This window comes from Falco biarmicus, chromosome 2 (genome assembly GCF_023638135.1).
Source record: "Falco biarmicus isolate bFalBia1 chromosome 2, bFalBia1.pri, whole genome shotgun sequence".
Classification (NCBI taxonomy): Eukaryota; Metazoa; Chordata; class Aves; order Falconiformes; family Falconidae; genus Falco; species Falco biarmicus.
This window is the reverse complement of record NC_079289.1, coordinates 36792454-36820108: the sequence shown is the minus strand read 5'-3', so window position 1 is coordinate 36820108 and position 27655 is coordinate 36792454. Positions and strand designations below refer to the sequence as shown.

Here is a 27655-nt window from a genome sequence, read left to right as displayed (position 1 = left end):
TCAGACTTGCACAGTAGAGGGTTAGAAGCTTTCTGTATAGTAAAACTCTTAAACAGAGCATGCTGCTTCTTGAGCTTATGCAGGCGCTGTCATGGCTGGACCACCACCTGGATGTTTTGTGTGCTACACAATTCAAAGAGATACTGCTTGGGGGGATTAAAGACTGTGAGTCAGATTCAGTGAATCCAAATCCCAGCAGAAGTTTGGCAGAGGACTGAGTCAGTTCCTGGGATGCCAGCATTAATGGCTGAGGGCCAGACACTAATCTCAGATGCACGGCACGTGTCGCCTCGTATCTCGATTAAGCCATGTCTGTGGCTTGCACACACAATGCATAACAGCAAATTTTTGAAAGCATATGCTGCTTCCAGTGCCATACGTCTTAGTCTCAAATCTGGTCCATAAGGTATGACTATTTCTTTTCTTTTGTCTTCAGTTGTCTGATGAAGAAATAAAAAGAAAAGGAAAGTAAAAAATTGTTAACAGCACTCACCCCATTTTACCCCTCTGGCTTCTTCATCTCCTACTCCTCTCCTTCCAAAGGATTCAGTCTGTGCCACACAACAGACACAAAGAAATTAAAGTAGTAATAGAAACAGCACAGGAAGATTATTTTCCTTCATTTGTTCTTCAGTAGATGTGAGACATGACAGGATTCTATAAACTCACAAGTATTTACTCTTTAAGCTAATTCTGCAGTGTTGTAAAACAACATGCAAACTGCAGGCTAGAGAGAAATAAGAGAGTCAGCACAGCAAAACTCGATTAGAAAGTTTGATTTGATTATCTCTTCCTTATTTGCATCACACTGCTGTTTCACTCGGAGCTACCTGACTGGAATATTTTCACTGCAATCTGAGCATGGAAACCAAAGCTATCGGCAGAATACCAGGCTGCGGGAAGCATAGCATATTATGCTGGAACATTCCAGCGCTAATTGCTGCTTTGAAAATCATGCTCCAAACATTTGCTTGCTTCATTTCATCTCTTGGTTTTGATGAAGGATGTCCAGAAAGATGTGGTTGAGCTTGAAGATGAGAAATGGGAGACTGAGGGGCTGAAAGGTACCGTATGAGTGGATTGATGCAGTGTCTTAATGTGCTGGCCTTGAACTGTACGAACTTGAGAGTGATTTCAGCCAGATTAAGGAGAATGAGAATCAGTCAGTTTCTGGTGGCTCTAAAAGTCACAATAAAAAGGAAGATGGTTGTGTATTTATTGCCTAAGAGCTACACAGAAGACCCTCTTGTGCACTAACAATTAAAATGGCTCAACTAAAGAGGTTAGCTTGAAAAACAAGGAACAAAAACACCTAACCCTTCTGTTCCTAGAAGAAAGCCCATTAGCTGCATGATTGATTTTGTGCTTAACATTTTTCTTTTTTCCTGAGCATGTATTTTTCCTCTTGGTCTCTTTCTCTACATTATGTCAAACATTCCAAAGTATTTTTATCCATTGGATACTTAACCCAAATTTGGGAAGAGTAAGTGGAAGGCTAATTAAAAAGTCCTATGGTATTGAATTTCACTTTCAATAAGCTACTTTTAGCCTTTCACATTCTAACAGGACAGGCACAAGAAAATATACTGCTTTTGATTATTTTTTAAATAAAAGGAAGAATCTGTATAGATTATCTACCATTTTTTAAAACTGTATCGCTATTTCACTGACATATAACCACCAAAAAGAAATAAAAAAATGTCAGAAAATTACACCCCTCTTCTTCTGAAGTGTTGTAACAAAGAATGATCTTTACTCTGACTGGCCCTGACTTTGCATATGCCTCTCTCTTGCATACTGTAATATATAATGTAGATGAGATTGGTAGGGCCCGAAATCTTAATTTATTTATTGTATAAGTGTAATGCCAGCCACCTCCTGTTTTCATTATACCAATCTAATGCCAGCCATTTCCTGTTTTCATTAGACCATTGTAATGCTAGACTCCTACTGTTCTCATTAGTGCAGGACTGTGTAATGGCAACCACCTCATGTTTTCATTATAACAAAACTGTATGGTGCCAGCTGCCACTTATTTTACTTTACAGAATAGCATTTGAATGCGGTCCATACTCCTTCTAAGAGAATGTATGTAAAGAGATGTCAAGGACCTTAGAAGTCTAAGACCCCTAAGAAAATGTTGGGAAACACCCTTACTGACTATTTTGTTGCTGGAAGAATGGCAGCAAGAAAACAGATATAAAAGAAATTACATAAAAAATAATATAAGAGAAAATATACAGAGTATACAGAGAAGAGGTTAAGGCTGGGGTTAAACTGTTGTGAAACATGGTTAAATTCTAGCAACTGCCTTTCTGTTCCATAACCTATCTGGGCTTCCAGAGGAAGATAAAAAGGTGGTTGTACTAGTCCAAGGTCTAGATTACACTTCTAGGGAAATTCAAGTTAAATTCCTGGCTCCAGCACATATTACCTCTGCAAACTGTAACCTATAAATTATCAGTCTTATTGCTCCAGCTGTGACTGGTCTGGAGATAGTAAGTTTTCTTCTGTCCAGAACATTGGATTGCTTTGTTTTGTTATGCTTTGCTTCTGTAATACCTTTGCAATATGAAATATTTCAATACTTATCAATAGTGCTTAAAAAGAGGCTGTGACTCCTTCTCTAGTAGCTTCAAATTCTATTGTAATGATATTAAATAGTACTAAAAACTGCTTGATGACAAAAAAAATCTTCCACTGAGAGATCTTAAAAATGTAGCCTCCTTAGAAAGCTGGAAGGATTCTGTTACTAAGGTGCAGTTAAGTTGTAGTCACATTGTGAAGGATTATGGCTATTTTAGTCTTTTGTAGTAGGTACAAGAATAAAAGATCCTTCTAATTCTAAAAGAAATAAAACTATAAGATGTTCTGAAAATATTTTTACAAAGAAGTTTTCTATTTTTTGCTAAAAAGTTTTCATTTAGATGCTCAGGTTTCTGCTAATATTGACCATTATAGATCTCAAAAAAAGAGTAACCAGTATCATTGCTCTGTAGAGATTATTTAACTTCTATGTGGATGTCCTGTAATATCACTGCAAAAAAAATATCTGGTTTATGTAAGGGGACTGTGCCCTAAGGTCTATAACGAATGAATGAGCTGTGTTTTAGTCATGAGTTAGAGCCACCACATCTACTGGTACACACACATCTGCTGTCTCTATTCTGAAGCCTTGAGAGCTTGAAGTACTTGCTATCAGGACCAGAAAAAGCACCACAGTGAAGGCCCTTATTCTGTACCTGACCAAAATTATCAGTTCTGCACAATGACTTTGGTTTTAATTATTCATGTGATTCCAGCTTGTCATGTTTTATCTGTTGTATGTTTTAATGATTTATAGCTTCACTGTAGCTTGGGAGGAGAGGAAATAAAGCTCTGTGGACAGGTACCATGAAAATAAAATTTTACTATTATTATAAATACTGGTTGTGGTGGTTTGACCTTGACTGGACACCAGGTGGCCACAAAGCAAATCTATCACTCCATTCCTTAGCAGGACAGGGCAGGGAGAAAATAAGATGGAAAACCCCCCCACAGTTATGGGTCAAGAAACAGGCAGTTTAATAAAGCAAAAGCAAAGGCTATGTGTGGAAGCAAAGGAAAACAAAAGATTTATTCTTTACTTCCCACCAGCAGGCAATGTCCAGCCACTTCCCAGGAAGCAGGGCTTCAGTACACATGGTAGTTGCTCCAGAAGACAAACATTTTAGTAACAAATGCCCCTGCTACTCCTTACTCTCAGCTTTTCTTGCTGAGAAAACATCATATGGTATAGAATATCCCTTTGGTTAGTTTGGGTCAGTTGTCCTGGCTGTGTCCCCTCCTAAGGTCTTCTCACCCCCAGCCTGCTGGTGAGATGTGGAGGGAAGGCTGGAGAGACAGCCCTGATGCTGTGCGAGCACTGCTCAGCAGCAGCAGTAGCCAAAACACCAGTGTGTTACCACCACCTTTCTAGCTGTCAATATGAAGTATAGCACTACGAGGGCTGCTGTGGGGAAAATTAACTCTATCTCAGCCAGACCTAATGCATGGGTACTTACATTCATTTCTATGGAAGAAAACAGGTCTTCAAAAATATTTCTGTTCCACTCTCAGTCTTGATGGAAAAGTTGTGGTTTCAAGAAAAGGAAAGCGTTCTTTGTCATTCTCAGATTGCTGTATTATTAACATCACTGAATAGAGTAATTGACAGATGTGTCTAAGTTTTCTTAAAATGATTAAAAGCTCTGCAAATCATAACCTGTCAGTGTTCCCTGGGAAACAAAGACCTCTCCATCTGTTAGGGGACTCTGTAAATGAATGTAATGAGTCACCTTTAAAATGACAGCTGTCACCCATAGGATTTGAGCCTTGAAGGAAGTGCAAAAATATAATGAAATACATATAAACCGTCGATCAAAAAATATCCTTAATTTGTTATTATTCTGATCACCTCACTGTGGGCAGGGTGTAATAGCTTGTAATTTGTCTGTGATCTCTAGTGTCTGGATTACATCCAAGTCAATATGAAGGTAGTTATGTTTAGTGATGTTACAGTTTGATAAGGCACTATATGCCTGCATATATCTTTGCACGTTCTCTCTCACAGTCTTCACAATGAATAAAATTTTATGAGCATAGTGGCATGTGATAGCAGCACATTTGAAAATTACTTCTTCTGAGCTGTGGAAAACCAATAAAAGAGAAACTGAGGGATGGAACTGAGGGAGGTGGGGTGGTTGGCGCATATTTGGTTCACCTGCAAAGATGGTACTCCTGTACTCCCTTTCTGTTCAATATTTAAGTTGGTTTAGTAAAGGTAAGTGATTTGTCACTCCTTTGCTTGTACCATTGTTTCCCCTTTTCAATACATTATCTGAACTAAGGCAGGTGGAGTCATAACATTTCTGTGAAATAAAATGCAAATTCTGCTATGCAAATGGACTATTAAGAAGTGAATTAGATTAAGCAGTGGTGGTAAATCAGCAACTATACTGCCTTTTATTCTTTTTTTCTTTGTAAATAGCAAGATTCCAGCACAAATAAAACCCAAAAAATCTACAGCATGTGTTGTAGATGGCAATGCTGGTCACCACTAGGAGAGAAATCCTAGGGCTGTTGATGTGCTTTACTGAATCTAGCATACATTTTACCACCACTCTGATGCAGTCTTTAAAGCTAAGGATGCTGAGCAAAGTGCTTTGAGTCGGCTGGTAACACAGTATATTAATTACAGCTCATAATAACTTCATTTTTTACATAATTGTTGCATAGTCGTGCATCTTATGCCAAATAAAATCCTCAGTCTGGACTGCTGATTGCAATTAATATTTCTGTTGCTGTTTAAAATAAGCATGTTTTTAGCTTCACTGATGTTGAAGATTTTCTGGATTGTTTATAAAATGAAAGAAATTAATAATTAAAGGAATTCCCAGACTGAAGAAATAGATGGTTCTTCGAATACATTTCTAACTGAAATTCATCTGGCTGCAAAAATGCATTCTGTGCTAAGCAACACATGCATTGAACAAGGGTTGGTCTTTCTCCAGGCTTGGAAATGTGGACTAGCATTTGATAGGAAATAAAGTGAAAGAGGAGAGCTGGCATCCACTTACAAGAAGCTATGGGATTCATGATTTGGCAGCAGCACCTGGTGGCTCCTTGCAGCTGAGCATTGTCATTGCCCACAGAAGCTTGAATTTCTTCCAGGCAGAAGGTGATGTGAACAGCACCTTAGACTACAGGAATTACTGTTTATCAGCAGAGCTGTCTCAGGTTTACATTCCTGATCCCAAAGTAAGCTTGGCAAATCTCTGTGAAAGCTTTTTGAACAAGAGCGGTTGATTTAGATGTCCTCCAATTGTTCCTACTTCTCCTACTGCTGCAGTAATATGGTGGATCCCTGACATTTCACCTCTGCTAAAGGGATAAGAAGTAATAGTCTGCCCAAAGCATCACATTCCTTTACTTCCTCTATCTTGATTTCTGCCTCCAACCACAATAACTTTTGCAGTTGCAGTGGTTTGAAGATTTAGCAATCCAGAGAAGATTATTAATAAATGCTGGAGAATTAATCTTTTAAAAAAGGCAATTCTTTGGGAATTAAAGTACTGAGTGTACTTGCTAGCATTATACAGGCGTTACCTGGGTTTCTAGATCTTCCATTCTTCTATTTCAGTCCACTGGAACAGGTTTATTTAGAAAATAATGGTAGTGGATTTATAGTCATCAACAGTGTTACTCAACTGAGTTGTGAAGCAAAAAGTGTCCATGAGTGAGGTTATATTTGTAATTTTTGTTGTTTTTTTGGGTTGTAGTTTGGTTTTTTGGTTGGTTGGGACTTGGGGGGTGGGGTGGGGGGGTGGTTCTGGACACTGCTTTTCAAAGACAATTTTTCAAAAGGTAAGTGTTCTTTTCCTTTTAAAGGGTTGCTATGTCTAACTTTGACATGTGCAAAAAGACGAAGTCAACTAACCAAATCTACTTTCTATCCATATTGCAACCCTAAACATATCGCCTAAACAGAATCTGCTAAGGTAGCATTGGAGTGCCAAGTGGCAGTGAGCTGGTATACACCAGGGAGCTTGAATCAGTTACACTGGTGCATGGAAGGGCAAAAGTTGTTATGGAAGCATAATTACCAACCCCTGGAGTCTCTTCCAGATGAAGATAGCATGAAAAAAGGCCAGAGTTTGGACAGTGCCCTTATTACGGAGCTTTCCACTAATACAGACTTTGAACTGAGGCAAAGCCTCAATGTTTTTAAGAAGCTTATCTTGTGGTCAAAGATAAAGGCTTATTAACAGTTCCTAATCTCTATTTTAAATCTCATGACACAATGGTACCATAATGTTATTAAAATAGTTTCACATGTATTCTTTTCTGTGTATTTACTATATTCACTTAAAGTTATACAAATCCTTATTAAATTATATAGCAATGGCTTATATTAATTTTGTTCTCAATTTAGAATGAGACACAAGGGAAATAGAAAATCATTCCTATAGCCAATATGACTTTAAGCATAGAAACTCAAAGGCTTTTCAGAGTAAATGAAATCTCTCATCTGGTCTAAGACAGTTCCTAAACATGTACGTATAAAGAAATACATTGTTATGAACCATATTATACTTAGAAGACGTTAAATGCATTAGTTAGCTATTCAGAATATACATATCAGATGATTTTTTCTCATAAGTTCAGCAAAACAAAATCTAAAAAGAAATAATTTTCATTGAAGATATAACAGCTGTATGTTTAATTATCAAGGAAACATCCCGATTTAGAATTGACCAGTTTACTAAGTGTGGTACCTCTCTTAACAGGATCTCCCACTGAACTCACAACAGCAAATGAATTTATTCATAAAAAGATAAGTGTTTCAATTGGAAACAAAATATTGTTTTACTATATTTTATCAATTTTAAACCAGATAATTTTAAGAAATAAATGGAGGTCTTATCTACCAATATAGTTATTAATATTTTTAAATTATATAGTACAAAGTGTCAAACATCTTTGAAGACAGATGTGGTATCTGCTTTAAATTCTTTACATGAGATAAATTTGAAATGTATAGTATTTTAAATGGACATACTAAAAGGAGGGAGTGGTGACTAACAAAAAGGGCACTTGCATAAATCATTATAACGTAGCATCATAAAAGATGCCTGTGCTATAAGGGTTAAAAAAATAAATGCATGGAACATTTTCTGAAAAACAGTAATAACAGAAGTAAATGTCATTTTCTGATGGTCAGACAGATACGGTGATTCCAGTTTAATGTTGATGCACAGCGATCCATTTTTTATCACTCTCAAATCAAACCACTAAAAAGGGTTCTATATGTGATTGCCCCTAAAATGATGGAAAATTTACAGCTATTACGAAATGTAATTGCAAATTTGTTAAAGGAGTATTTCTTCTTGCAAAGCTATTACAAACATATTTTCTGTACTGTACTAGCAATCTATTGATTTGCAGATGCAACTTCAGTGTTGGTTTTAACTTTGAGAAAGTTGAGGATAACTGACTGACTGATCCCCTAGCTCTCTGGCAGCAGTTCAGTAGGTGCACTTTAAGAAGATTTCCATAGAGTTCAAAGTACTAAATACAATACGTTTTCAGAAATGGAATTTTAACTATTCCATTTCTCAGCAAGTCAAAATCTAAATCTGTTTTCCAATAACCTATGTTTCAAGCCATGTTTATACTCTTGCTTCTTACCAAGATAAATCACAGAACAGGACATTTTGGAGTCTTGTCCAAAAAAAAAGGTATTATCTCTAGCCCAAAGAAACTAAAGGAGGGAACCATGTCAGAACACTTTGATTTTTAAAACAAAGGGCCCACAATTTGACCCGCATACATTTAGGAAAAAAGTAAAAATAAAAACTTTAAAAAAATATAATAAAAAGGAGTTTGTCTCCCAATGAGAGAAAAATATTTGCCCAGATCTTGAACCAAATATTTTTGTGAGCAAGGAATTACTGGAAACCATCAGCAATAAATACACCAAGATACTGTGCTTTCTTCCCTGAATCATAACATATGCATCATGGAATATACATCTCAGAAAATTCTTGGATGGCTCATTAATTCCCTGATCTGTTTCTGCATGCATTACTGATACTAAGGTGACCTTTTACAAATCAAGCTATACATGCAGCAGAGAGCTGTCCCTTCTTTCTTCTGGAGGAATTTCATTTTTAGGGAAACATTACTAACTGAAGAAATAAGCTTTCAGCTGCTTTCATGTCTTAGACTCAATAAAGGATAAGGATAGGGTATTTATCCCATGAGTGAACACCCTGAAGCAGTTATACATGGTTGCCTTAAAGGAGCTCTAAGAATCTCTGTTTGACAGACTAGCCACTTTCCAAATGAGAAACCAATGACTCTGTATTCTGGGTAAAAGAAAGCCAGGATGGTTTATGACTTGTTCTACATACACTGTGGATCCAGCCAAGCTCTGAATTACACACAGTTGAAGACAGCAAGAGCAACATCTCATGTCTAGTGAGGCCTTCAGCAGCATAATGTAGAAAGACAGATATATGTAAAAGGGAATAAAACAATAAGCCTTTTCTGTGCCTAGGATAGCCAGCTAACTACATGCAGGCTGGTTTTGTTGCTAGCAGAGACTTGCAAAAAACATGCAATGGGTAAAAGGTAATTCTGCCTGTAGGACTAGCACATGTCTTCATAATACCTCTAGTATTCTAAACAAACTAAAATTATATTCTGCTGTCAAAAGCAATGCCTGTTTTTTTTAATTATCAGTGAAGAACTCCAAACAAAAAAATGAAAAAGCCCCTAAACAAACCCAGCCAAAACCCAAAAAATCCCGTGTGGAGGCTTTGCACTATTTGGTGTGTCATTGCTACAATCACACAGGAGCAGACGGAAAGGGCCACATATGCTGAGGGATTGATCTTGATGCTCAAACAGCACAAAAAAGCAAACAGAAAAAAGGAGGTTAATGAAAGTGTTAAATTGTAACAAAAGACTCAAACAACCAGACATAGAACTTTGTCATATTTTCCCCAGTATTTTGTCACGTTGTTTACAGGAACGTGAATAAAATTAGCTACCTCTATCACTCAGGGTCTTAAGAAAGAGACATTTAAAACAAAACAAACAACAACAACCACAAAAAAAACCCACCACCACACAAAAAAAAGCCCAACCCTTTACATTCTTCAGATTTTTTTCTCCACTTGTATACTCAAGCAGTGTTTTGATCTTTCATGTTGAGCTGACAGTCTTTGAGAACTTATACTCTCATTTATAATGCTTTTGGTGAACTCACACCAGTGTACTAAACCAAACTATCCTTTGTTCAGTTCCATGTTTCTGAGCAAATAACAGCCTGTAGGGATTCAGCACATCAGCTGCTTAAAAGATAAACTTACCCAGCTTGATGAAAACTCTTCACCTTCCTGTTGAGAGAAAACGGTTACACATTTCTAATAAATGAAGCAGGGATTGTCATTTTTTTGGCAAACTGATAACTAGCTGTAACAACCACATTGCCACAAGTTGTTTTTCCAAAGTAATTACCATCAGGCTCCCTGTGGTATGCAGTGTTTAACACATTTCTTCTGTGTTAATGAATGCAAAAGCAGGCAACACCACTATTAGTAATTGCTTTTTATTTGTAGTCCTCATTTTCCAGATAGGTCACATTAAACACAGCCATTAAACAATAGCGGTTGAGATAATCCATACAATGTATGCTGCTTTTGTTTGGTTTTTGTATCATTCACCAGTCATTGGTGCAACTTTGAGCCATATGGGGAGACAGGGGCTGATAAATGAGAATGCCAACCTGTAGCACAATTGGGCCAGAGAAGTCAAAACCTTAATCAGGTTTCATTCAATTACACTGCAAATCAACAAATCTTGATAGCCAAAACTCCCATTTGAATTAATGTATTAATAATCACCGGCTGATGTCAAAAGAAAGTAATTAAACAATAATGAGTGGATGTATACCATGCTAGGCTTCAGACTCCTTGACCTCAGCAATTTCCCTTCCATTGGACAGTAAGCAGCTTGAAAGTTTGAATCGTGAACCTTGCTCCACTATGGGAGATGTTTGGCTTCTAGGGGTAGCTTGGACTGGGAAACCTATATTCTCAACTGACAAATCACAGTTCAGGAGAATATCTTTCCTGATAAATACACCAGGAAAAAAGAAAAGAAAAATATTAAAAAAAAAAAATAAAAATCAGATTTTGAGTCCTGATTTGCTTGGCCAATTGCTTAAGGAACTCCCAGTTGCTGGCTTTCATTAATAAAATAAAAAAAAATATATAGAATGCCTTAGTTGCTATTCACAGTGTACAGTACAATTTTATTAGTTACATAACTCGCCCCCCTTAACTTTACCATCCCTTTATAATCATGTGGCAGATATTTTCTTTCAGTCTTATAAAACATGTATGTAAGGAATGAGAACAATAACTCATAAGCTTTATCTTTCATTCCTGCCTCTTTCTCCAGTGGTGATAGTAGAAATAGCATGGAGAAAAAACACTTCTTAAATTATTTTGTGTGTAGTACTTCCTTCACACGCAATCCTGTAAATTTTGACTGAACCAGCAAAACTCACATTGTATAAGCTCTGCTGGTTTATTGGTTCATTATGTATCCATTCTAAATTGTGAAACAGAATTTTTAAGCTGGGATATCCTTATTGGAAGCAGTATGCCAGAGATCTACAACACAAGGAAGTTGTCAGCCAAATTAAAGGAAAGCAAGATTTTCTAAACTCTTCTATAAAGCTGTGAGTCATGAATTCTGAATTACCTCAGAGTGGTAAATAAATAATAACTACTAAATACAGATAATGTGTTAAACAGCTAAAGCTAGTAAATCACTAGTGACAGAGAGCCTTAAGGTAAATTCCTTTTACATTGGCACAGCCCTTTCTCAGAATGTTGTGGTTTTATGTCTTCATAAACATACAATGAATTGTACAATTTGTTACTCAGTGTTAAAATCATTTATAAAATACACAAATCTCCATCACTTTACTGCATTTACATACTGGCTTAGATTTTGCTGAATAATGGATCTCACTGGCAGAGCTAAAGACTTGGTGCACAGACACTGAAGTGATGAGCACCACAGAAATACGTATAAGAGACTGATCAAACAATAAGAAATCCTCTCCACTATGGAATTTCAAGCTATCAAGCTATCAAGCAAAACCAATCTCGAGTTTCCTGGCCAGAAAAAAAAAAAATAAATTATAACACAGACAACACCACATTTTAGATACATAAATTGTCCAAAACATGGAGAGTAGCTTGATAAAACATGTACAAGATCCTTTTCTTACATGTAATTGTAGATTTTTTTAACAGGAGGAGCTAAACTCAAACTGTCAGAATGGTTGTCTCCCGAAGACAATTCATTGTAAGACTGACTAGCTAAAATCACCATTTAACAGCAATCCGAACATCTAAACAGGCTGTTGGGTCAACTTTCTTTCTTGAACGGATGACAACTACAGCTTTGTGGGATTTGAGATTGCCAGCCTCTTTTATATGTTTGTATAGTACTGACTAAATTTAATAAACCAAACACACCATTTTTAAACCATGTGTCATAGTGGTATTTCCAACAAGTATCTGAAGTATATAAGGAAAAAATCCTGAGCTAAATGTTTTATTGTTCTGCTTCTTGTTCCATGCAAGTTTGTTTTGAATGTGGTTTTTTTTAACTTTCATCTGAAGGCAATTTTGAATTTTTCAAACGCAATAAAAACACCCTTAGAAAAATAAGTAGAAAATCTTTCCCAAGTTATTCTGGAAATACTTTTCAGAACAAATGAAAACCAAACTAAAAACACCCTACAAAATAAGCAGCGTATATCTAGAACTGCTGTAAACAACTGCACATTCTAAAGAATTGGATAAAATGCTGCCCATGCCACATTGGCATTGACTTTTTTTTTCAGTTCTATGAACTTAATACCAAAACTTTGAAAACTGGGGCATCTCTTAAGAAGTCAATCATATATCCTACCTTAAACAGGCTGTCTGCATGTGTTTGGGGGAGAAAAAAAACCTAAACCAAAATGGTTCCAGATGTTGGTTCGAGTGTAATTTTTGTTATCAAACATGGGTTTGTAATAGAAGCTTCTACAAGGACTTGCACATGACCATGACTGATGGATGTATTTGTAGGCTGTTTGGTTAGCTCCATCAGCTCACTCAAACACATTTTGAACAGATTATGTACTGCAGTACTTCGTAGACCATACATTAAACAAGAGACTTTGCTCCGAGGCGCTGCTTCCCACAATCCATGGGGAAAAGGAAGCAGGAAAAAACAAAACTCATAGAGTTCGACAGCTACTGAGGCAACACTTGCCATTTACAATATAAGCCCAAATATTTTTGCAACACAACTATATATTAATTTAATAAAATACACAATATAGCTCTTATACACTCAACAATTTGGCTCATATGCACTGAATCTGCAATAAATCAATAAAAATATGTCATTTGATGTAAACACACTGAATCTTCTTACATCTGCACATTTAAATGATCATGTGATTTTTGTGGATGTCTAAGACATTTTCACTTTCCTGAGCTATTTTAGTGTCCACAAATGAATAAAAAAGTGTTAATAATGTTAATTTCTTTTGTGTATTACCTTTAAAGGTAACTATTTTTTTTTTCAAACTTTATTTTACTTCAGTTTTTTTTTAAACTTACCACTAACTATTTATAGTTTTGTTGGACACTAAAAAGCTAAATAGATATTAAAATCTTTTTTTTTTTCTTTTTTTATCAAGTGTATTAGCTTATGTGTGTGCAGGACAAGATGGACTATATAATTTTACATTTAACCTTAATATGATATGAAGTGTTTTATTAATGATCAGGATATGTTTTGCTAAATAATGATCTGGAATGGGTTTTTTTTGTTTTCTTGTTCTTTTTTTTTTCTTTTTTCCATATTTGTGGCAGATAACTTTGTACATAAATGTTTACCACAAATGAATGTTAATGTTTGGTGTCGCTTGGACTACTACAAGAACTCTTTTTAGGACTTTCAGTAGAAGCCTGTGGTGACTGCTGGAAATCCACCACAGGTCAGAATTATTCAACCCTGTTTTTCTTGGGGTTTGTACGTAAACAGTAAAGTCAGCATCAGCTATTGAGGACAGTCTTAAAGTATCAGACGTATTTCCATTCCATCTTTCTCACACCTTCCTAGCAGATTGTCAAAATGGCACTGTCTTTCCTTCTTTCGTTTTGTTCTTAGTGTACTTGACTCTGTCCTAATGAAAGTTTGGTCAAAATGAAACCAGTGTTATCTGTCAAAAAGAAAGAGCAGTGAAAAGAACATACTTGTGGGCACTTCAGATGTTCACTAAAAGCCTTAAAGCAGCATTGGTCTTCCTTCATTCCTGTAAATCTGTTACAACCAGGGAATTTATTTATTTATTTACTTTTAATCAGCAGAAGAGGAATGTAACTGCCAGCCTGTCCTTAATTTCCCCCTCACTTTCTGACGGCCACAGGGTCACTTCCCCGACAGTCCTGCAAGAGCTTGTCTATTTCTCTCACAACTTCCTCAGCATCCACCGATTCCCTGCCTAGATCCCGGGCTGAACGGTCTAACTGCTCCAGAACAGAGTCCATCTCACTCGAGTCTCGGCTCACTCGGGAATGCACATCTGCAAAGGCCCTAGCCATCTGATCTGATGCAATGAAGGGAGTGTCTTTTGACTGTTTACTAGGCGATAGATACTGACTGTCAGTTGACAAGTACTGGCTGCTTGGTTCAGCCAAGGCTCCTGATTTCACTTCACAACCATCCAGTGGTCCTTTTGTTGAGGTGCAAGGCTCAATGCATGTCTTGGTTGGGCTGCTCGATGCTGAGGGAACCTCCTGAAGCAGAGGACTCAGGGCACGTTTGGCTTTTAAGTAAGGTTTAACATTGGCAATGAGAATAGTGTGCTCTCTCTTGTCTTTCCCAAATGTACAAAAAGTCTTTTTCCCAGTGGGATTCACAGTTTCATATGTCTCAGTCTCAACATTAGCTTCAACTGTGGGTACAAAGAGATTTGTGCGATAATCTGCATTCTCAGCCTGCCTGGCTGCAGGGAACTGTGGCATCCAACACCTGTCAGAATGACCAAGCACTCTGCATTCATCTGTGCAGTTAACACATTCTTCTTGCTCTGTAAAACAAAGGAGAAAGAGAAAAAAACTCTAATTATAAGTGGATTTCTTTAAACTAATGGATAGGCTATGATCAACACGTGATGGACTTACTTGACATCTGGTTTCTTAATTATGGAGAAAAAGAAGCTATAATTAAAGTATTTCAGAAGGATTGCATAAACCTGTTAGTTGACACAATAGATTTATTTAACTCTGTTCTCTACATATGAAAGCATTCACACAGCCCAATGGAAGTATAAAGGGGTCATTAGAGAATTATTCTCAGTGGAATTCAGCTTCATCTGTAAACTAATCTGCTGTAGAAATCTGTTAGGCTTTGTTCTGTAAAACTCATCCTAGAAAAAGAGTGAACAGTACTTAAGGAATTCAAAAGGCATTATCAGGATTAATTCTTCAAATCAAATAACTGAGCAATGACTGTCTTTCTGGAAATGCAAACACTTCATAAAAATTCCAAGCTGGCTTTTCATTTTTGTCACCTCCATTTCTTTTATAATTGTTATGTTGTGTGACAGTCACAAAATAAAAAGGTTTTCTTAAAAAGCCTACTTTTCCTGCTGAGAACAGAGAAGTAGAATTTTCCATCAGTATGCATTAAATATAAGCTTGTCAAAAAGTGCATATTGCAATTTTATTAGATTGGAGTATGGATCATGTAATCAGTTTCCCCTTTTTTTTGTTTTGGTGCAAGTAACTGAAAATGGATTTGCTCAATACATACAATTTGGAAGAATGATAAACCATGACACACTGTTTGAACTGATAATGTTTTCAGATAGGATTCCTATATTCTTACTTCTTTCAAAGAATACAGCTAAATAAGACTTTTAGAACATAAATTTTGATACTTTCTGTTCTACAATTCAAGGAACACTTTCGTTTTAAAAGCCTTAGTTTGTCTGTCATTTTATACAAATAGAATACATTTGAGCCATCATTTACCATTTTATAATTGTAAGCATAACTTTAACCTCATGTCAAGGATAAGGAAAATTCCAGAAATACCCTTTAAATCTGTTTCTTAGAAAAACACAAGTCTGACCCAAGTTGCTTTCTGTTTTCTTCTCAGTACTCTCTAGCTGGTACTCTCTAGTTGATACTGATAGCATAAATCCTTTTATCATCTCCATGTTTCAGTCAGCTATAAGCTAGTCTTTAGTTTTTAAGCATTTTCTTCCGCAAAATGGGTAGATGGTTTCAAATATTAATTTTATTTGAGGAATTTACTATTTATAAATTGCTTAGAATTGCAATTAGACAAAAAACTGTGAGTATCCTTTCAATGTAATGATGAAACAGTAATACGCACAACAGGTCTTCAGAAAAGCAGAGCAAACATGTTGACCCAAAGACAGGGAAAATTTAAGTGATCGTCATCTTTCTAAATTATAATAGATATTCATAGTAATGTTATGCTATCACCACCAGATTCATGGACAGGTGCACTTCAGAAACCTAGCACAGAACAAACAGCAAAGGTGTACAGAAACCTGACAGAATAAACACCAAAGGTGATCTGTGAGAATCCAATAGTGTAAACAGCATTGACTGTTCACATTTGCAAAAAGTCGTGAATAAATGTGGCTTAAATATAAACAAAATTTTGTTATGTCACAACTATCGGTCAAAATGAGGTGGGATAATTTACTCAGAACTGACACTTGTTAATGATGCGGATCTGTGAAAAAGTGTCATTCTGTGTATGGGCTCCCTTCCTTCAAGATTTTAGAATCTAAGACTGATGTAATCCCTAAAAAAATACGAAAAGCAAGAGAGAATGAGGTACAGGGAGAGGAGAACACAGGGTGATTTTTGAGGAAAATAACATAACAGAAAGGTTTAAAATATAAAATTCATAGAAGTGAGTCACCCTCACCTCTGTGCCTGGTAAGATCATGGAACAGATGTTCCTGGAAGATATATCAAAACATATGGAAGACAGGGAGGTGATTAGAGACAGACAACATGGCTTCACCAAAGTATGACTGTGTCTTGACTAATCTAGTGGTCTTCCATGATGGAGAGATTGTGTCAGTGGACAAGGGAAGAGCTATGGACATCAACTACCTAGTCTTTTGTAAGGCCTTTAATACAGTCCCGTCCCCACCACCCCCAATATTCTTGCTGCTGAATTAGAGAGATATGGGTTTGGTGGATGGACAGTTAGATGGATAAAGAATTGGCTGAATGGCAACATGCAAAGAGTTGCAGTCAATGGCTCAGTGTCTACATGGAAACTGGTAACGAGTAGTGTCCCTCAAGGGTGCACACTGGGAGTAACTTTATTTAATACTTGCATCGGTGACATAGACAGAGGGACTGAGTGCAACCTCAGAAGTCTGTAGATAACACCAAGTTTAGTGGTGCAGTTGATTCGCTAGAGGAAAAGGATGTCATCCAGAGGGGCCTTGACAGGCTTGAGAGGTGGGCCCATGAAGTTCAACAAGGTCAAGTGCAAGATCCTGCACCCGGGTAAGGGAAACAACCACTATCAATACAGAGTTGGGGATGAATCATTGAGAGCAGCCCTGCGGAGAAGGACTTGGGGATACTGGGGAATGAAAAATTGGACATTTGCTTACAGCTGAGAAAGTCAATTGTATCCTGGGCTGCATAAACTGAAAGAGGGTAGACTTAGATTATACATAAGGATGAAACTCATTAATATGAGGGTGGTGAGATGCCGGAACAGGTTTCCCAGAGAAGTTGTGGATGCCCCATCACTGGAAGATTTAAAAGTCAGGTTGGATGGAGCTTTGAGCAACCTGATCTAGTGAGAGATATTCTTGGCAATGGCAGGGGGGTTGGACTGGGTGATATTTCAAGGTCCCTTCCAACTGAAACCATTCTATAATTCTATGACCTCTAAGGAAAAGTAAGGTGCATGCTGGTTTTAGTGTACAATAAAAATTAGAATTATCATAATGTAAAGCATGAGTGAAAGACAACCCTAATCCTGGGAATGTAACACAGAGACAGAACTAAGAGTTTAAGGAAGACATTTAAGTTTGCAGTGTTTGATTTTACCTAACTTGAATGGGATGGCATTGGTATGCATAACCATAGAGACAATATATGCAGTGACAAATGCTTGATAAAAAGGGAGCCATACAAATAAAGGACATTGCTATACAGCTCATTCCACCCATTAGTTCGCCTCTACTAAAGTTCTCTATATCTAGTTTTCCAGAGCTTCTACAGCATCAAACAGCTGCTGCTTAAAAAAGCCAAGTGAAAATGCTATTCTTTCTCTCAAAAAAGGGAAACATAAACCTCCACAAAACCAGATCAATGTATTTTAAAAAGCACAAGGGGAAAAGCATTGGAGAGGAAGGTTCCAAGCTTTAGTATGGGATGGGCAATAGTTAATACTAGCCAGGTTTCATTTCATTTTATCAGAGAAATCCAACAGAAAAATAAAAAACCAAAATGCTCCAAGCTCAACCATTTCAATGTTATTTCTAGAACTTTAGATTTTGTAAATGCTTGCTATTCATTAATTTTGTTATTTTGCTCTTCATCCTAATCCTACAGAGTAGATTTGTGTAAGCTCAGCCTCTAGCTTTAAAAGTGAACTTGTATAGTAAGGGGAAAGAATAGATGTTTTCTTTAGGTTTTTCTCTATACCTAAAAATATTTTTTCTTATATGGAAATCATGACAACATTGAGTAAAAGTTTTCTGGCACTTTTAATGGTTTTCATACGGAATTAATCAGCTTTCCAAACAATTGTTTGTAAATTTACCTATCCTTTGTATTATTTTTTGTAAATATTTTTTGGTCTTTTTTTAACAAAAGGTAAAAGTAAAAACATGATGTGTGCTAGCTACCACAAAATGTCCAGAACTGCACAGACAATGGACCAACACTTGTCTCTGCTGCTCTCTCTCTTTTCAATTCTCTGTTGAGCAGTTCAATTCTCTGAGCAGGACTCCTCTTTGCTCGTTTCTTTTTCACGGGGGTGGGGTGTGTGGGTGGTGCGGGGGGTGAGGAGTGGGGGGAAGTAGCACTTCCTGTAAAACTTTGTAACCAACTTTAATGTGTCAACACCTCGTAGTGTATTGGGAGACTATTAGTAAACACAACTGGGAAGATTTCATTAGGTTACAGCCTGTTATTAGACCACAAAACCACCATCTGTAGAAAGAAAACTTCCTGCTTTTCTGGTAGTAGTTCTGTGTTATATTGTCTTAAAATGCATTAAATAAATGTTCATATATTTATATACAATTCTCTGCTATCTACTTTGACAACATATATATACATATGAAATATACAACTGGGAAACTGTATTTCAGCACTGTCTCTTATTCTAAAACTTGACCAAACAGTATTTGTTTAAAAAAAAAATTTCCTGAGATGAGATTTAAATAAACAAACTTCAGATGAAAGGTAAAGATTAAAGAAGTTCTCAGCCACTGGAAATAAGTTAACTACATTTTGTTTTCAGTGCTTTGCCAAAAACTATGCTTTGAGATTTTCAAGACTGATTAGGTTAATTTTGTTATAACCAATTTATGTCCCAAGATTTTAAATTCTTAGCTCTTATACATGTACCCATACACTGGGTATGAGGATGACTCTTACACAGTATTTGCATTATTCATTACTGCCAATAAAGATAGAAAGTTTGCTGGCAATCTCTAAGTAAAAGATATATATCATATAGCATATATATGTTATATATGTATTGCACTCCATATCTTCCTTCCCCTTCTCATTTCCTGCATTTGCTAAAGCAGTTTTTATACTTGCATTCATACTCACAGTATTGACTAATTTTCCATTTCTGCTCCCTGGGCATCCTAGCAGTGACTGAATTAAATATGAAGTCAGAAAAGAAGAAACAAATACTGAATGACCTTGAAGTTAAAACCACCTGCATTGCATGGGCTTTGGTGTTCTAGTCTTGAAAATCTGTGTCTTTTCACTTAACTCTTTTATGTCACATCATAGGAAATGGATTTTCAGTATTGATTATCATACATTATAGGCTGCTTGTCTCACCATTAGCCTGTAACTTTGACTGCTACGGCTAACAGTGAAAAAAACTGAACAGGCATTTTTGTACTAGCAGCAGAAACTATAAACATGAAGTGAACTACTACCACCAAGGGCCAAATTAGTATAGATGAGAAAACAGAATCAATTTAAAGGTAAATATATAAATATATATATGTAAAAGAGGTCATACACCATACTGTACAGCAAGATATGCTGGTAGAGTGATATGCACCACCTGTCTTTATCTCTGCACTTGTCTCCCTCCTGTTGAAAATAAACCCTTAACAGTCCAAGTGTTTGCAATAAACAGAAGCAGCCTAGGGGTTTTCCTAACTCTCTGGAGCTTTAAGGGTAAACAGTCAGAAGTGCTTTAGCACTTGGGGGAGAACATATGCTAAAATAGAACTGCTAAATTATCAGCTATAGAAAGTAAAAGGAAACAAGCTATCTGGAAACAAGTCACCTGGATAGGCAAAGTGTAGTGGATAGAAATTTCAGATGGCGTAGGATGAAAGTTATGTTGACAACATAAAAAAATGCAATGCAAGGTATGTATTTTGGTTCAACACAAGACATACCTTGTATATTTTATTCTATATTACCAGAGAAGCTGTGTCTAACATACGCTTTCTGTAGCAAACTTAAAGTAAAAGGTATTTTTTTGTGCTATCTTTAATTTCCTATACTTTCCTCACAAATATTATGCACAGAATTAATTATGGGTACTGATTTAACCCTAAATATATGGCACTATGAAGTTAATTAACTCATGCTTTAGATAGCTGGCTCCTTCCAATGGCTAAAACTGAGATATATTGGTTTGGCTCACTAATTATATGAAATTTGCATAATGATAACGAAGAAGAAACTCAAGAATTCTTTTTTTTTTTTTGAACACTGACTCAATGTAGCCAAAATGAGTTAATAAATACAGTATTTTTTCTAATTTAACTGGACTGTAATTATTTAAATTACACATACGCACAAAGCAGAAATGCAAATAAAAACTAAACAATCCATGTACATAAAACATCAGCAAACATTTTCAATAAATATTTCATGTACTGTGTTTATAACAGTATAAGTATATAAGATGAAGAACACTATACTCTATCAAAATACTCTATATAATATAATAGTAAATGCCCAAGCTTGTGTAGAGAGGGGAAATCAGAATTTAAAAGTATAAAAAACACATAAAAGCATATATGCATATGTACAGACGTACATTTAAAACTTGATTTCCCCTATATACAAACCCAGACACATACCTCGAACTAGACAACCATATTCCTCCCAAAACCTGTAATGATGTTATCAAATTGTATTTGAAGATAAATGAGGCACAGTTCAAATCATAATAATTTATAAAATTTGACCTGGTAAATGGTCAATCAAATGCATTCTTTTCTAAGAACGTTTTACTCACAAAATAAATAAAAAAAATGTAGCTCCGTATTACACTATGTTCATTTATGAAGGCTAAATAAGAATATGGCTAGGTAAGTGCAGAAATAACACTGAGTGTTTTAAAGTGTCAGAAATTTTGGTGTGGTTTTTGGTTTGTTTTTTTTTTTTACTGTCCTAGGAAACGCTAGCCTATCTTTCAGATATCTTATTTACCTTTTTTTTCCCATTTCAACAGGTGATGCCTAGATTTTACTATCACATAGACACCCCTCCTTCTAATTGACTTTTCTTTTTATTTCTTCTTTTCTATAAATACGGAAGCTAAAAAAAAAATCATTGATTGTCAGGGCTGGCTCATTGGCTGCCTCAGTTGACCGAAGTGGCTATCAACTAACAGCTCCAAATGAAAAATACATTGGACGACCCATTTCAAAGTGAATGTCTTCTCCTTTCTGTTTCAGTTTTGTGCTGTTTATATGGTCTACCTTCACTCTTGAAATACTCTTGTTCTTCATTGCGTTACAGAGTGAACAGCAATGCACGTTTGCTGACCCTTGTTTTACATTGCAAAGAAAAAGGTCTGCCTTTGAATGCATGCATGGAGTTCACACTGACTTCCCTAGGAGATAGATTCATTTCACCGTTGATGTGAATTTGTGTTCATTATTGAAAGTATTTTCATTTAGAATTCACTCAATAATGAAACAAGGTATAAAATCCTCTGTAGCTTATATTTCTTTGGTCTAACCACAAACATACTATGTAAAAAACCCCACCAGTACTTGCTTTTGAAAAAACAAGGTAAAATAAAGTATGGTTTATCTATTTTAATACCTTGAATAGATACAAAAGTTCTGTATTTTCTGTACATACGTGTAAACAGTTGGACAATAAATGACATCTAATGTCTAACAGAGAATATAAATAACATTGCCTTTCAGAACTTCAGTAATTTCTGTATTATGGCCAGAACATCCCCCCACCCCCACTGCCCTGAATTTATATGAAATAGTGTCTTTTTTTTTTTTTTTTTTATTTGAGATAGGCAATTGCCTTTACTAAGGAACTGAAGGGACTGTAAGTAGGTCTTTATTGCGGGAGAAAAATAATGGGCTGCTCTGACATGTCCTAAATACTGGGACTATACGACACTTCGGATGAGAACAATCAGTTAAAGTACTACTTCTGTGGTTGGCTTCCTGCTTAATTACAATTGATTTTGACATAAATGAGCAGAGGTAAACAAATACTTCTATACACATGCTTGCTGTTATTAAACAGAGCTGTCTCCAATCAGTACTTATATTGGCTTGTCTGTTTAAAGGGTCCTTTCAGTTAGGCAAAGCAATTATATAGCTCAGATGAGCAAAATGACTGGCAGTAAAGTGAGAATGGACTGCCACTTTTAAACCTCTTGGATCACGTGGTCTTTTCCTGATATTATAAATATGAGCTTCTGAGGTCTGTAACACTTACGCAGTTTCCCTGTTGTTGTTTGTTGGGGTTTTGTTTGGGTTTTTTGTTGTTTTTTCCTTGTTTTCTGGACACAAGATAAAGTGAATATATTTTTATATTGACATGGCATAAAACATGTCAAAAACAATAAAAAGATGGTGGTCCTATGGATTTAATTCTAGTTCATATTTGTCACAAACCATAAATATTGGAGGAATATTTCAGGATTACATGGACCCCTACAGAACATTTAGTATTTTTCTTACAGAAGTATGCTTTAAATTCATGCTTACAATTTAATGGCAATCACATATTTGTATTTAAAGACAGCATAAGAGCAAGAAAACATTTCTGTTACCTGAAAATTTTCCATCCTCACAGCGGGCTGGTCCACAGATCCCAAGAATGGGTCTTTGGCCTCTGCCTTGCTGTTCTGGAGGCAAATCAAACCTGTGAGTCACAGACAGGGAAAGGCTCTGCTTCCAAAATTCACAATGTCAAAACTTCCACAGTAGAAAATGTCTATCTGTGGCCCAGGCACAGCTCACAGGCCTTGAAATTTTTCACTATGCTTCTCAAAGGTACACAGAAGTTTATAGTTGGCAGTGAACTGAAAATATCTGACTAGTACAAAGGGTGTCTCATTTCTTCCTGTTAGAGGAGAAAGAGGAGTGGCTGAGGAAGGACACACGGTTTTGGTTTCCAACATTTGCCTGTAGGTCACACTGGCACCTACTCTAATTTGCAGTAAGAAGCCCATATGACAGTCATGGAAAGATATTTTAGCTTTTTACCCATCCCACCATAAAAAAACCTTTTCCTAGCCCAGGGCTGCAGGGAGGAAATGTACAAGGGCTAGCTATGCCAGCCCTGCGTTTAGCTAAGAAGCTACAGGGAAACTTTAGTAACCTGACAAATTCACCATTTTAAACAGTAAATCTTTGTTGTAGAGCCCAAAAGCTGTTTCCTGGAAAAGAAGAGAAACAAAACTGCAGTAATTTACAGAAGAGAACAGGCTTGTGGATTTGTTAGAATAAACATTTCTAATATAACACATTTTGCTATTCTTGATCAAGCCAGTTCCACAGATTTTACAGTGGAATTGTTTTAGTACTAGCACCTAAAAATGCAACGACTCTTAAATCTGAAATCTAACTGAATTTGCATAATCATCTGTAAAATTTGCATGATATTCACATTCTTTTTACTAACTTTATTGTAAGCTATTCATAATCATAATATCAATAATTTCCATATGTAATTTGTAATATTTAGTAAATGTTAACACTGTATATTGTACCGTGCCAATGTGGTCACTAATGAGGTCCATTGTGAGGCATCCTATACAAATATTAATAGATTGTACAGTTAGAGACAAGAGGTAAAAGTGATTATGACTAACAAAAGGAAAGACAACATCAATGAAAATATAATCATGCTGTTGAAATTTCCTGAAAATACCAATAAAAAGCTCCATAATTTAAGGAAGCTATCCCCATGTGTCACACTGTCAAGCCACCAACAATCAGCTATATATTACACCATTGAGCCTCCCTCAACAGTTGCCAATTATCTCAATATACAAATCTTTAATTAGAATGCACCAAGATTTTTGCTTTGTAAACTTGTCTCAAATCTGAATATGACAACTTGTTTACAGACATTGAGTGATGAGGGTGCCACTGAGGAGAGAGACATGACAAGCTTCTGAAGAAATCTGTTTCTATGCCCTTTTGATGGCTCTGTTTTCATCCTGACTATAGGTGGACTCTCTTGAATGGAAATCTGACAGATTCTGTGTAGGAGCATGATTTTGTCCAAAACAGAATCAATGCAATAAAGCTTTTCAAATGCTGTCTGTTTTGGGGGTTTTTAAGCCTCACAAAAAATTACTAAAGGCTATATGGATGCTGAACCATTCAAAATCTGGCCACTTTGGTGAAAAAGAGTAGTTTCCTCCACATTCCTGCCAGTATGTCTGGATTTACATTCAAAATCTCTTTTACCAGACATAATGAGACCATGTCTGTTTTATACTGATAGATGGAAAAGCCCAGTGGGTATCATTCTCTGCTTCAGAAGGTTGATGTATACAGGTCATATACTTTGGACTTCATGGGAGGTACAACGTGTCTGACAGAACAAGATGAAGAACATTTTTCATAATGCAGTGCTCACAAATACTATGAAGTTATCCAGACATCTTAAGGAACTCACTTGGACATACAGATACAAAAATATCTTCTTAGGAAAAAAAAAAATATTTCAGAGCTTCATATAGAGTCTTGCCTATGCGATGATAAGTAATGTATTCATTATTGTTTGATTAGATGGTGCCCTAGACTATTGTTTACTAGATGCTGGTGTTGTCCTTTATTACCACCTTCGAAAGAGACTTGCAGAATGGGATTACCTTTATGTCTATTTATGAAGCACCCACATCCTGTTAGGAATTTGAGTTTCACAATGCTATCTTAGCTTTCTGCCTGCATAGTGCTCCAATTGGATCAATCAGAAATAATAATTGAGGATGCATTTTTCAAATCTGACCCTTTTTTTGACCAGTTTGGCAAAAAAAAAAATTGTACATGTAAACAGATTTAAAACCATATTTTCATGTTCTTCATGAAATGTAAATAGATCTCTGAAAGACACTTAGTGAAGATGTCCTCAGAGTAGTCACATCTTTCTTTTCCAAATCCTTCATCACAAACCTTAAGGTCCAGTTCACTTTCATATTTTTCAAGGATTGAGGAGATTATAGAACACTAAAGCAGAAAGTCTCTCCTGCTAGTTACTTTTCTTTCCAGCAGCTGAGCTGCTCAACTGAAAGTCACCTTTTTACTTGTCGTCTTTGCATTTGTTATATCTTCAAGTTTTGTATTGATATCAGAGTACTGTGATATGACAAAACATACCTTTAAGAAAAATTGTTAATTTGGGAACTATTTCTAAAGGTGTTGTCATTATGTGTTCATTGTTTTCACTTTTTAAGCCTGCTAACTCTTAGAAGCTATTTCTCTGTTCTCTGGCAATCTCTCATCTGAGCCATGTTCTTATAAAAATTGTATTTTAGTCCTGGAAATAGACTTAAAAGCTAGTTACAAACACCACCACCAAGTAAGATGCAGTCAGGATAATTTCTCTTAACTGTGCCCTCAGCTTACTTATCTGAACACCCTACAAAGGAAATCCAGCAGTGAGGCAGTACGTAAGTTAAACACTGTTCTGGTAAAGCAAGTAAAAGATGCAGCTGCTACCATTAAAGCTGCTGAAGGATTCAGAATATATGTCAGTGTCAATCTATTGACTTCCTTTAAGAAAATCTTTACTCTGTAGAGGTGATGAAGTTACTACACCCCTAGAAATAGGGCAGACATACTATAAAGTGCAGTAAAACCTGTGCTACACATGGATCATGAACAACATCCTCAGAGTATTTAAAGAGACCTTTTCATTTACTGGAACTTATCACTATAATATTTACTTGATTTAGAGATTCATGTATGCTTTCCACCATGACTTGATTTTAATGGGTACCTTTCCTCCCAGCCATTTTGTTCTATTGGAAAGAAAAGGCAAGAGACCTGTACAGTTATTATTGGCTTGAATTCTTGTATCACAAATAATGGGAAGCAGAGAAAACTGGCCCCTGATATCTGCTGCATGGGTGTTCAAAAACAGCCTCTGGGTTTCCTAATAAAAATGTAGCTTTGCTTTGTTTTTGTTTAAGAAAAATAATTGCTTTAATTCCCAAGGAGACAAAAATTGTGTGTGAAGCACCATAACTGAAAGCAAGCCTGGTCTGACCTTGAACAAATTCTGTAAGGAATTAAGGTAAGAAAAATTTGTCTTATGAGAGGAAAAAACCCCAAAAATTCAAACTTTTTTTTTTTTTTTAAAGCCCACTTGTTACAGCACTGGCATGCATGTATCCCACTTCTCAGGTATCTAAGAAACAGTTTAGCACAGCATTAAACTTATTTGTAAGCTCTCAAGTGACTCTCTGCAGTTCCAGCTGAAGATGGATACAAGGCAGCTAATTTGCTACCACCAAGGGAAAATGTTATAACATAAAAACATTCCCTCCCTTAGCTTCAAAACTGTCGAGTGCCTAGGGAGCCCGACCATTTGTAGAGTTGATACTATGCATATGCTTCCTTTGTAACTGTTACATGCATACATCTGGCATCTGTCTCTGTGTTAAAGAGACTTAATTGTCCCCAGTATTAGTATGTAAAAACCCTCTAACCTAGATGGTTAATGCAAAAGAAATAAATGAAAGGATATATGTGATTTTTGTAGAATTATTTTTGTGTTATTGGCAAGATATGCAAAGAGCTCTGTACTATGGCTATAAGCAAAATATTTCAGCTCTGCCTTCTGAATATGTTTAAAGAGATTATGCTCTTCGTTTAGCATGACATTTGGCACTTTGTACAGCCTCTGAATCAAATGGGGTTGTTTTAGCTGGAATTAATTTTTCCATTTATTCTCTTCTTCTTCACTACCACCACCACCCACCCACCCTTTCTTGATTGTGGGTCCTCCCCCTTTTATCAACAACAGACTTCAGAGCATTTCATCATTTGACAGACATAGATGGACTGATTATGAAGATATGTAATTTTTTTCTTTTTTTTTAAAGATAATATTAGAGGGACTCTATATATCAGTACATTATTCAGCTCACTGTTGCCAGAAAAGTCAGGACTTAGGCAAAGCACTTGATTTCAGATTTCAATATATTTTTAAAAGATCAAAGAACGTGGAAAATCTTGTTCTTTGGTTAGGCTGACCATGCAGAACAGTAATACTCTACAAGACGGAGGTAGTTGCATAGAACTAATACTAAGTTGAAGACTTTTTGAAGTTTAAACTTTGTGTTGATGTTCATCTCAAAACCCCCTAGCAAAGTAAAAAAAAAAATGCTTCTAACTGGGACAACACACAGAAAATATTCTTCCTGTAAAGTAAGATAAAAAAATGCTGTTGATTTGACATCTGACATCATTCATGATAACAAAAATGAAATAAGCTCAAGGTGTTTCTTTTACTAAGATTTGTGTCTTTGAGCAAGACTATTA

At 36.1% G+C, this 27655-nt stretch overlaps 1 protein-coding gene across 2 annotated transcripts in view; it reads right to left on the bottom strand.

The window, feature by feature from the left end:
* Nucleotides 1-10119: 10119 nt before the first annotated feature.
* Nucleotides 10120-27655, bottom strand: part of PCDH17 (protocadherin 17) — a 92862-nt gene continuing 75326 nt past the window's right edge. Inside the window, exons 5-6 of one of the 2 annotated variants that reach the window (XM_056329609.1) lie at nucleotides 22927-23001; nucleotides 10120-14695 (exon numbers count right to left, since the gene is read on the bottom strand). In XM_056329609.1, the coding sequence (XP_056185584.1) occupies nucleotides 14013-14695; nucleotides 22927-23001 (758 nt within the window). In that variant the 3' untranslated portion in view covers nucleotides 10120-14012. The remainder of the gene's footprint in view (nucleotides 14696-22926; nucleotides 23002-27655) is intronic. The other variant, XM_056329610.1, reaches the window with a different exon arrangement.